The sequence below is a fragment of the Vigna radiata genome, chromosome 8 (assembly GCF_000741045.1).
Source record: "Vigna radiata var. radiata cultivar VC1973A chromosome 8, Vradiata_ver6, whole genome shotgun sequence".
In the NCBI taxonomy this organism is placed as follows: Eukaryota; Viridiplantae; Streptophyta; class Magnoliopsida; order Fabales; family Fabaceae; genus Vigna; species Vigna radiata.
Window position 1 is genome coordinate 31,375,741 of NC_028358.1, and position 11,685 is coordinate 31,387,425.

Genomic DNA, 11,685 nt, shown 5'->3' on the forward strand with positions numbered 1-11,685 from the left:
AGCTCCTGAAAGGCCTCTGTAGGGTGCAGATGATGATTGGGAAAAATCCGCCCTCCCCATCAACGATGATTCAAGACCCCGATCAATAACACCTCTGCTTTTTGCTCTCGAGCTCTTAGTGATTTCTTTTTTAAAAACCTCTCACCTACTTTTCCGTGCCCACCAGAATCTTTTTTCTAACGGTTTGTCTTCCAACCCTCCCAAAACCAAATCCTGCCCCCTCTACGCACACACACTTTTTTTTTCTCCCCAATCCAGCATACCCTCTCATCATCTTACACGTTTTTTTTTTCTTTTTTTATTCTTTTTTCTTTTCTTTTGTTTTCTTTTCTTTTCTCTATTTTCCTTTTCTCTTTGTTTCTTCTTTTATTTTATATATTTTTTTTTGTTTTTCTTTTCAAAAAGAATATAGAAAATCAAATTAAATAAGATAATAAGAAACTAAATCATAATAAACTAAGAATAATAAAACAAAAATAACAAATAAAAATAAAATAAGACAAAAATAAATATAAATCTTACTATTTAGTCACTCGGACGAAATTAGATTTTGACAATTGCTGTTCTTTGTTGTATATAAACTCTTTTTCATTTTCGTATTCAATAATGAAGAGTTATTCACTCATGTCTCACATACTTAGCTCATCTTTTGTTTCTAAGTTCTATACTCCATTGTCTTCAATATTAACTTTTTTTATTTTTATAATTTTTGTTATTTGTTATATTTTCCGAGTTTTGTACACTTCGTTATATTTTTAGAGTTTTGTATGTTATATTTTACAACTTTTGTACACTAAAAATGTAAAAAAAAAAAAAAAAATTAGAATGCACTCATTGTTTTGGATGATTGTTTCTTAGTCATCTTAAAACTTATAATCGTTCTTTTATTATACTTCCTTTTTACACAAGAAAAACTAAAAAAAAGAGTTATAAACATATAACAAAAGGAACAAACCTAAAACTAAAGAATATATATATACCCAGATATCAAACATTCCTTCCACATCATTCTAATACTTTCTATAACTTTTATCTAATTTTTCTGCCTCTTCAAATATTGTGTGAATTTAAGTTAAATAATACACTTGCTTATTTATTTTCTCACTTAAGATCCAAGAATTATTCTCATATGGGCGACAATTTTCTATATATAAAATCTGCATAAGCATTAAAAAAATGACAGAAAATGTCCATAAACAATTCTAACTTTGTTATATTTTTGGAGTGTATGCTACAATTTTAGAGTTTTGTACGCTAAAAATACAAAAAACTTTAGAATAAACTCATTGTCGTGTGATTGTTTCCTTTTATTTATATTTCTTCAATATTAACTTTTTTTTATTTTCGTGATTTTTATTATTTGTTATATTTTCAGAATTTTGTACGCTTTGTTATATTTTTGGAGGTTTGTATGCTATATTTTAAAGTTTTGTACGCTAAAAATGTAAAAATATTTAGAATGCACTCATTGTTTTGGATGATTGTTTCTTTTTATTTATATTTCTTTAATATTATTAGGATTTATTATTCAGTCAGTTTATTCGGTGATTACTGTGTAAAACAGTAACCACATCCCGTAACCACACCCTTTTCTGTTAGTTTTTTATTTCTACCTGTTTCCCTTTGAACTCTATAAATAGAGTGTTGCTTGTATGTTTCAGACATATTCACACCATATAATACATACATTAACTATAAGACTGAGTTTTTACACACTTACCTCTGTTTCTTCCTATCTTCTTCTTCCAACCTTCTTCTTCCAATATTCTTTTTCGTTTTTCACTTGGTTCTTCATCTTTGAGAAGAACGTTGCTTGATCCACTGCAGATCCGGTTTCATCTTCTGTGATGAAGAGTCGTCGATCGCGAAAAGGAAGTCTGAAGAACGGATGTAATCCAGTTTTTCTGAATAATAGTACCGGCAAAGCCTGCTTCGAAGAAGTTTGAAAGAGAAAAAAAGGATTTCATAGTGTAGAGAATAACAAGGAGGACAAGCCATGCATTTTCTCTTGGATTATTGACACTGGGCCACTGATCATGTGACCCATGAAAAGGAAAATTATCTTACTTTCTATAAGATTAAACCCATCACTATTAAATTACCAACTAATTCCATTGTTACAGTTTCCATTGTTACAGCTGAACATGCAGGAACTGTTCAATTTTGTAGAGATTTTGTAATCTTTAATGTACTGTATATACTTACTTTTTCTTTCAACTTGATTTTTGTTTGAACTGCAGTCTAATTTTTTCTTCTGAGCTTCTCCAGATAAGGGAGAACACTACATTGAAGATGATTGGATATCCTAGTCCTCACAAACGCCTATACTACTTACAAGCTTTTCCTACTCATTATTAGGATTTTGTTTCAAAGTCTGTTTTTTCTTTTAAACAAGTTGATGTAAATATATGGCACTATAGATTAGGTTATCCTAGACACAAGGTTGTAAAACAGATTTGTGAACTCCTTATGTTCAAATGAATGCTAATATACCATTTGTGATGTTTGTCATTATACTAAACAGCACAAACTGTCTTTTCCTATAAGTAATTCCTTGTTTGCTGAGTGTTTTGATCTTATTCATTATGATATATGAGACCCTTTTTCTATTTCTTCCATACATGACCATAAATATTTTCTTACTATTATTGATAACTATAATAGACATACATGGATTTTTTTAATGAGTAGCAAAGGTCAAACTAGAGGTATATTGGAAAACTTTATTGTCAAAAGTTAAGAATAAATTTGGTAAAGAGATTAAAACTGTTAGGTATATATAAAATCTTTAGAAGCACTAAACAAAAACGATGGGGAAATGTCAGCAAACAATTCTAACTTTATTATATTGTCGACATTTTGTACGCTATATTTTCATATTTTTGTAGGTTAAAAATGCAAAAAACTTCATAATGAACTCTCATTATTTTAGATGATTGTTTCATAGTAATCTTTTATTGCTAAAAGTCAAACTTACAGTGGCGGCTTGGTTACACTCTCTCTTTGCACGGAAAAAATTAAAAAAAATGACTTATAAACACCTATATACCATAATATCAAACATTCCTTACACACCATTCAATACTTTCTATAACTTCTATATGATCTTTCTACCTCTTTAAATACTTATGTGGATTCAAGTTAAACACAATTGTACTGATTGGAATTCCTCTTGCTCTGGTGCATCATAATGGTTCCAAGGTGGCTGCCATGGCTTTTCTGACGGGAAATTCTCCTGCTCTGGTTCAGCATACTGGTCCCAATATAAGTGTGGCAGCTGCTGCTGCATAAGCCAGGATTCCTGCTCAACATATGCTCCAAAACAAAGTGGTTGTTGTTGCTGGAAAGCTTGATTGGCTGACTGCAAAAATTCTTCACGAACAGGCTCATAAAACATGTCAAATCTTGGTGGTTGAACATTATAAGGAAAAGAGAAAATACCATATGCAGAGGAGTGATCCATGCTTACCAAATGCATATTAGAAGAACACCAAACATACCCCTAAAACCTCTATTGCAAAACTCAAACTAAGATCTATGGAAGAAAAGAAAAAATGTACAAACTATATGGATGCAAAGACTAACAATACACTTCTAAACTTAATTCACCGAATCCCCGACAACGACGTCATTTGTTAAACTACTTTTTAGTCGCCTAAAACAGAACAAAATTGATCCCACTAATGTAGTAAAGGGATGACCAATATATCAATCCAAGAACTCGACAAAATCAAGCTTACAGTGTATAGTTAAGTCTTGTATTTATTTTTTTATTTATTATCTATCAAACAGGTGGGGACAAAGAAATGAAATTGAAATGTAAAAGGAAAAGAATCAAAACAAAAACAAAATCTATTAAAAGAAAAGAAGAAAGGAAGTAAACAGAACCTAAGCTAAAATAATAGAAAAGAAAAAATATAGAATCTATTTATACCTAAAATAGAAAATAAAACTGATTGTATTATGTTAACTATGTCTAGAAAAAGAATGACTTAGAATCTGAAAACAAAAGTTTATGTATTCTAAAAGCAATGAAAAAGGAATTTCAGATCCTAAACTTATGCAAAGATAATCATCATTTCAGGATTGAAACTAAGAAACAAAACTAAAATACTGAAAGTAGAAAACAAAAGAAATTGAATCAACTCAACAAGAAAATACCTAGAACTAATGGATAAAGCAACGAATTAGGTGAAAAACTCAAAGAATCAAACTAACTCTAATCAATACGAACAAAACATAACCTAAATTACCAAACAGAACCAGATCAGTGAGTAAAAAAATCACATATCTGTATCAATTGAGTTGTTATTTTACATTCCGTTCATAAAATGCCCACCTCGGTGTCTCGAGTTCTAATTTAAAACTAAAAAATGAATAACAGTCAAATGATTTACCGAATCAAAACAAACTCCGTTCAACTTCATCATTTTTAACCAAATCTACAAACAACAAATGACAGAAAGTAAAACAACATGAAAAATAGGTATTTTTTATTTATTGAACTTCTATATCTAACTCGAGAAGACCTCTCGTGAATTCACGCCGACCTCGGGGTCGTTTGTAGAAGTGTAGATTTACAAGTTCAATAAATTTTCAAATCAAAATATTCACATAAGCACACGATAATAGAAAACATTGAAAAGAATAAAATCACATTAACACAAACACTCAACAGAAACATCGCGAATGGAAGTAGTATTAACAAGGAACAAGGAACAAACGAAAATGTACCGAACAGAAGCGAGCAAGAGCGCAAGAACTCGAGTTTACCGAAAAATGCGATGAAACCCTAGAAATCGCGTTCGCTCTATCTATTCTAGAAAAACACAAACTCAAAAGTATATAGTGTATCTCTGTAAAAGTCTGTGGAAGTTTGTGTTCCCATTTACATGACAAAAGCCCCTTTATATGGGGTTGAAAAGAAAAGAGAAAAGAAAGGGAAAAGAGGAAACTTGCTCGTGACGATTTGAGGTTCTGATCGGACGATCTCCGTTTCGCTCTCTCGCGATGTATGCATATTGGCCCTCCAATCATCTTCAACCTCTGATTTAAGCTCTCACACGTGCACTGTGAAGTAACTCGAGCTTATTTCATCTTCTCATTTCTTCTTGCGTAAAGCCTTAGCTCCTCTCTAGAATGACGTGCTCTTCCTCTTTCTTTTTTAGTTCGCACAAGCTCTAGAAATTTTCTGCCTGAATGTGTCGCGAAGGCAAAGACCCTGCAGCTGCTGCCAAGTCATCCAATACGCACAAAAACTGTGTCGTTCCACTTAACTCAGCTGTTGCGTTTTGATTAAATGAGCTCAGCCCACTTCATTCTTCAAGCAACCCAATAATCTCCAAGCTTGGCAACAATGCAATCCATGGTAGAAGCAAAACGGTGCCGTCAGATTTAAACAAGAGCCTAGCCAGAGCTTTTCTGTAGTGGCAGCGTTCCAGTTGAATTGGCATCAGCGGCCCAATTCAATAGCGGCCCAATTCAATAGCGGCCCAGATCAAGTGTGGTGCATCAGACCAATGTCAGCCCAATTGCTTCCAATCACTTGCATTGCAGCGGTGCAGAAAACAGCGGCCAAATTCAACCACCACCTCCCTAACTTTTTTTTATTACAAAAATATCCTTTTTCCTTTACTTTTTTAACCTTTTTACTTTTTTTTTTTTACTTTTAACGTTATTCAGCAGACCCTCAACCCTTATTTTTACTCTGCTCACAATCGCACCTCCCCAAATTTTGAGATCCGTCTCTTCGTGCGGTGGTGTGGTGCAGTGTACCTGTTCTTGCTCTTCGTGCGGTGGTATTTCGCCGGGAGTGGTTGGCATTGGTGGTATGTGGTGCAGTTTCGTCTACCAGGTGCTTCGTCTACTACGTGCTGTTCTTTAGAATGCATGATCTTAGATTTATTACTTTCACTGTGTGCATTTGCTGGTATTTGCTGTGTTTAGTTGTTTGTTGTCTGTGTTTGCTGTTTGCTGTCTGTCTGCAGAAGACGATAACCACCCACAGCCAAAACGGATGTTGCACATCAGGTGATGTTTCTGTGATTTAAGGGATTGTTAACTTTTAGTACTATGTGTTTGTCTGATTTTGGAGAACAGATTGTTTTTTTAATATGATATTTCACAACATGTGCTTGATCTTGAACACTTATTATTAGTACAGTCTGGTTTAGGCTCGTACACTCTAATTCTTATTCTTGGTGTTGAGTGGTGCTGTGTAGAGAGAGAGAGAAAAAGGGTGCGGTGGTGATTCCAGATGCTGTGAAAATGGGGAAAAGTGAGCAACAGGATGTGCTGGAAGAAGGACAGAGTGGTGTGAGTGAGGTTGAGGCTCCACTCTGTTGTGTCCTTCTTCGACCATTCAGTTTGAAGTGTCTGTTCCTTCTCCTTCTCAATTTGTCGGCTTTGATTTCTTCACTCTTTTGGGTTCTTCCCAGGCACACCGTTACTTATAGTTTCCATGGAAGAGATGTAATCAAGCAAAATGCTGCTGTTCAGACATCCTTCAGACTGGAAAAACCAGTTTCATAGCTTATTCCATATATTGAAAGGTTAGAATATGATATATATGTTATTCACATGTACTGACGTGGTGTTTGGTGTTCTCTGTGATCTGATGGAGAATTTTGATGACTTCAAGGATGAATTGAAGTTTGGATTGCATCTAAACTCTAACGAGCAGTGGTTGTCCTAGTGATNAAATATGGTTTGAGTTNGAATCCCCTTTTCAGTAAGCTGTGAAAGATAATCTATCCATTTAATCAATTGTAAGAAAATTGTAAAAGAAATTAAAGAGGAATTTGTCAAGCATTTTGAGTTGAAGGTAGCGTATATATTGCAAACTGCTTTATTTGGTGAGTATGATACAGATTGTATTGTACCTCTTCGAAAACACTGCAACAAGCCATCTTTGTATTTCAGAACAATTAGAAAGTAAATCCCCTAGTTTAAGTAATATAAGGGATATATATTGTAAAGTATGTTTTTAAAAACCCATAATTATTGAACTACTTACTATATATAACAAAGAAAAATATTTTTTCAAAAATATTATATTTGTAAATATGTAATATAGATAAGATAATTATATATATTATCTTTACTTTTTTATTTAATAATTTACTCGTAATATTATTTTTTTTTAAATAACTATGATTTATTTATAACTTATACATTATTTTCTATATATTTTAGTTTTAATAATATAACATTGGTGAGTATGATACAGATTATATTGTACATTTTCATTTACATGCGTTAAATTCATCCCAAATGATAATAAACACATCCTTCCTTTTCTTGCACCAATACCAAATGGGGTGTGGTGGCCATTATTGCCAAATTGATTTTAAATAAAAAATATTGTTAAACTAAAAAAAATTATAAATGGTATGGCATCACTTAATAATTTGGAACTGCTGCACTTGAAGGAAAAAAGTTTGGAACTGCAGCACTTGAAGAAAAAAAGCAATTACTTGTACTGGCGCCATTAGAATAAGACTACTGCTGCAATTAGAGATAATAAGAATTATAAAACGGATGTGGACATCTGTTTCATCTTAAATAGATGTTGATATTCGTTGACGGATGTTCATATTGTTTAAGAATGTTCCACAATTTAGAATTACATACCTCCTTTATTCACATACTTTTCCACCATCATTTTCAAGCGTCCACCACCACCTTCAAGCAATACAGAGATTGAGATTAAAGTTTGTCACCGGTAAAATAATTCTATATAATAATTCTTCTTATTCACCACATTTTCACACCAAAAGAAAGATAAGAGAAAGAATTCCCAAGACGAAAAAGTAATAATGAAAGCATGAATGTAAAAGAGAATAAATAAGGTGTGTGAGAGTAAGAATGAGAGTCTGAACATAAAAGAGAATGAATAGGTTGTGTGGGAAGAGTGGATACAGATTATAAAATTTTAACCTAAAACTATACTGAAGAATAAATTAGAAATAGAAAAATAGAGTGAAGGGATAAAATAGGAAAATGGAGGTGGAGAAAGAAAACGGGAAGATGGAAGGAACAACCCCTTCAACCAATCACACCCTTGTAGTGGTCCATTAGCAATCCAAATCTTTCAAAAATAAAAATACTAAATCTCCAAGGAAAGAAAAAGTATTAAAAATATTTTTTTATTTTGTTTTCTAAAATATTTTTCTAAACAAATCTATTTCTTTCAAAATCTAATTTTATTTATCTAAAACTAGAAAATTATATCTATTTTTATTAAAATCCTATATTTACCTATTTACACTAAACTATTATATTTTCACATAACTAAAAACTAAAGAGACCTAAGAAAATATTTTTAACCAAGAAAAATAATGTAAATTTAGAGAGTTATCAAAATATATATATATATATATATATATATATATATATATATATATATATATATATATATATATATATATATATACCATAATTTCAAACATTTCCTATACATCACTGAACACTCTCTATGACTTTTATATGATCTTTGTACCTCTTCAAATACTTATGTGGATTGAAGTTAAATAGTACACTTATAGTTGCTTATTTATTTTCTCACCTAAGATGCATGAATTATTCTCTTAATATAGGACAATTCTTTCTTTCTATATGTATATAAAATCTGCATAAGCATTAAAAAAAACGGGCGATTTTCTCACGTAACATGCGTGAATTATTCTCACACTATGGATGACAATTCTTTATATATATATATATATAGAAGTACTAGAAAAAAGATGACGGGACTTGATGATCGCACCGAACAAAAAAGCAATGGTAGGTGTACTATTGTCATTGTACTAGTTATAGAAAGTGTTGAATGGTGATGACATACGCCCTACTCATGACCAAACACACTTAAGAAGAGTTGGATTCATCTATGACATCTATGAAAGGTGGGTCCTAACTCTTATCATCATGAGCCATCAACATGTTCTTAGTAAAATAATGTTTTTTTCTAGACCTTGTATTAAGGGTCAAGATGTATAGGGTATCTTTTTTTAGGCCTTGTATATTGGGACAAGTATTGTATGGTTTGTAATCTTAGCTTAAAAGAGTGTGTCCCACCATGCGACATGATAACCACATGACAAGCTCTTAGTGAAGAGTTTTTCTTAAGAAGAAAGTGGCCACATGTCATTTTCTTCCACCTCCATAACTTCATCTCCGTGCTTTGGCCCAACCTAGCTCGAGGAGGACACTATCATTTGGTATCAAGAGCTTCGGTTCTACAAGAGCTAAGAATCTTGGCCCTTTACCTATCTTTGTGTTTTTGTTGTTGTTCTTGTGTTGTTCTTTATTGTCTTTCATTGTTTACGTCCATACATGTTGTTTTTATGGTTCTAGTTTGTTCTTCTGCGAAACCATTCAGTTTTTACCACTAAGTTTCCACATACATGTGTTGTAGTGTGCTTTTAGTTGAGTCTTTCTTCATATATCTAATTCTGTTTTGATGTTATTTTTGGGTTATTTTTATTTTTGATTCCATCCATGTTGTCTAAAGTCATATGTAGTCATTTCTGTGTCATTTTCTCTCAGTTTAGGATTTGTAAAAATCACAAAAAAATATGTTCCACTGGGATTTCAAAATTACACTATATACATTCATCTGAGTGCTTTTTCTTTTCCTATTTGAGTTCATGCTTGCCATTAAACCATTGACAAGTTCTTATAGTTAAGTTTCTCTTGTGTTTCTAAGTTTCATGCTCTATTTTTTATTCTAGTAAGATTTTTTCCATTTTTTTGAGTCATGAACTTTGAGCTACCAAAACAAGTTCTCCATATCTAATTTGTGGTGAAAAACAAAAGTGTAGGCAAAAGTAAAAAGTTAAAGTAAAAACTGATAACGGTAGCAATTAGGCTTTTAGGCTTGCAGCCCACTCCATCTTACTTTTTCCTTTTTATTTTACTTACTTGTAGAGACTATAAACACACATCACACTTTCAATAATATTTTGCATTCTGGATTCTTTGCAATTACTTTTCTCCGTGCTTTCTACTTCATTGTGCGCATATCAGTTTGCCTCCGTCCTCTGGTTTCTCCATGCTGGGTTGGTTTGCACTCTTCAGGTATGGCTTTCCTGCTTCACTCATTAATTGATTGTTACTGTAAATGCTTTGGTTCTTCCTCATCTTGTACATTTTGTTCATCATCTTGATAAAAGCAAAATTTACTCTGACTTGAGACTTTGCCATGACACTTGGACATAAAACCTTGACATGATACTTTTGACAAGAAATATTGCCTATGCCCACACTGCATCATTAGCTCAATGTTTGTGAAGACAAGAAGTAACCATTCTTTATTCTAGTTGTTTTTGGTTTTGTTCCTCTATTCTAGTACCTCTCTTTAGATAATTCTTTTGAGTGTCTAACCTTTGTTTTTAAGCTTTATTTTCTTGATTGTCTTGTTTGTCACTCTATTTTTGTCTTAACATAACTCCTTTTAAATAGTTATTTTTCAATTTGGGTCTTTATTTGTCTTCTCTTTGGATTTCTACCTTTCAAATTTGGTTTGATATTTGATAATAGGATATTTTTTGGAAGAAAGACAAAATTGGACATAACATTGGATGATTGGAGACCTCTTTGGACCTTGAAGTCTTAGGGAAGAGACCAGAAGAAGAATAGTGAAACATGTTAAAGAATTGTAAAATTGTATTACTTTTGAATTTGAAACTCAACCTTCCGGAAAGTTTTGATATATATAACTTTTTATTAATTATATTGAAACTATTTTAGGAAAGTTTAAATCTTATCCTAAATGTTAGAAAATACTTTAGTGTAAATATTGTAATGTTATTTAAAATATTTTTAGATTATATTATGTTGAATAATTATTAACTCATACCTAAGCTGGTTCAAAATCTAATTTGACAAAAATGATTTTATTCTTAAGCTAGGTCGAACAGATTTTACTTTTGTCATTCAATGATGATCTTATCATGATATTATCATTTTATATTTATTTTTTTTTTCACAACATTCACATAGTATTTGAATTGTAATTAAAATGTCAGTTTACATTTGGATAACTTATTATATTTTTTATTTTTTTTCACACTTAACATAAAATAAAAAAGAGAAAAATTACATGTAATAATTGCTTCAAAATCGTCCTTGATATGTTAATTTTTCCTATTAATCAAATGTTTCAACTATCATAGAATAACTTTCTTTTCAAACTAATATTTTTTTTTGGGACAACTTCCCTTTCAACCAAATATTATTTATTTTTCTCGATTATGTCCAGTAAATATTTTTCTTAATGTCTTTTTTCTTAATTTCCAATTATTCTCTATTCACTATAACTTTTTTATTTTGAGGGTCTCGATTTTCCTATAATTTTGTTTTTTTACCTCCTTTTCTCTTTACATCACATAATTTCTTTCTATGTCTTTATTAGGATTTTTTTCTCAATTTTGGATTTATCATGAAAAAAATTTAAGTAACATATAAGCAATTCAATTTAAATAATTAATTTTAAATATTACAAAATTAATTTTTAACTAACGATTGGAAGATGACGAATTTATTTTACTAATGTTTAAGTATTATTGAACGCAATTCACTTTAATTGTGATACACAACTAACACAACAAACCTTTGTCAACTGAGGATCAAACCGTACTTCTACTGCAAGAAAAAGGTCATTTTCGTAAATATGTCCGACGAGGG

General features: G+C 31.4%; 2 protein-coding genes across 4 annotated transcripts; one reads left to right on the forward strand and one right to left on the reverse strand.

The window, feature by feature from the left end:
- Window positions 1-2,939: 2,939 nt before the first annotated feature.
- Window positions 2,940-5,330, reverse strand: LOC111242348. Of its 2 annotated transcripts, XM_022785132.1 has the most exons (3): window positions 4,960-5,330; window positions 4,398-4,442; window positions 2,940-3,361 (listed from the first exon to the last, which is right to left on the reverse strand). In XM_022785132.1, exons 1-3 carry the CDS (start codon window positions 5,035-5,037, stop codon window positions 3,137-3,139), a joined length of 348 nt encoding a protein of 115 aa, XP_022640853.1. In that variant the 5' UTR covers window positions 5,038-5,330; the 3' UTR covers window positions 2,940-3,136. The 2 variants fall into 2 exon arrangements, 1 of the variants encoding a protein (XP_022640853.1); XR_002669190.1 differs by lacking the exon at window positions 4,960-5,330 and having other exon boundaries at window positions 2,940-3,372.
- A 42-nt stretch (window positions 5,331-5,372) lies between these two features.
- On the forward strand, window positions 5,373-6,871 carry LOC106771775. Of its 2 annotated transcripts, XM_022785131.1 has the most exons (5): window positions 5,373-5,558; window positions 5,686-5,854; window positions 5,988-6,030; window positions 6,222-6,324; window positions 6,438-6,871. In XM_022785131.1, the coding sequence occupies exons 1-5, from the start codon at window positions 5,520-5,522 to the stop codon at window positions 6,453-6,455; spliced, it is 372 nt and encodes a 123-aa protein (XP_022640852.1). In that variant the 5' UTR covers window positions 5,373-5,519; the 3' UTR covers window positions 6,456-6,871. The 2 variants fall into 2 exon arrangements, 1 of the variants encoding a protein (XP_022640852.1); XR_001376512.2 differs by lacking the exon at window positions 5,988-6,030 and having other exon boundaries at window positions 5,373-5,854; window positions 6,222-6,871.
- Window positions 6,872-11,685: the final 4,814 nt, after the last annotated feature.

Excerpts from the sequence above, each read along its gene's own strand:
- LOC111242348 (XM_022785132.1), bottom strand. The coding sequence starts at position 5,037 with ATGATTGGAGGGCCAATATGCATACATCGCGAGAGAGCGAAACGGAGA. Across the intron at positions 4,443-4,959 it reads AGAACCTCAAATCGTCACGA|ATTTGGTTAAAAATGATGAA; the intron begins GCAAGTTTCCTC and ends TGTTGTTTGTAG. Across the intron at positions 3,362-4,397 it reads ACGGAGTTTGTTTTGATTCG|TCAGCCAATCAAGCTTTCCA; the intron begins GTAAATCATTTG and ends GAATTTTTGCAG.
- LOC106771775 (XM_022785131.1), top strand. The coding sequence starts at position 5,520 with ATGTCAGCCCAATTGCTTCCAATCACTTGCATTGCAGCG. Across the intron at positions 5,559-5,685 it reads CAATCACTTGCATTGCAGCG|ACCCTCAACCCTTATTTTTA; the intron begins GTGCAGAAAACA and ends GTTATTCAGCAG. Across the intron at positions 5,855-5,987 it reads GGTGCAGTTTCGTCTACCAG|AAGACGATAACCACCCACAG; the intron begins GTGCTTCGTCTA and ends GTCTGTCTGCAG.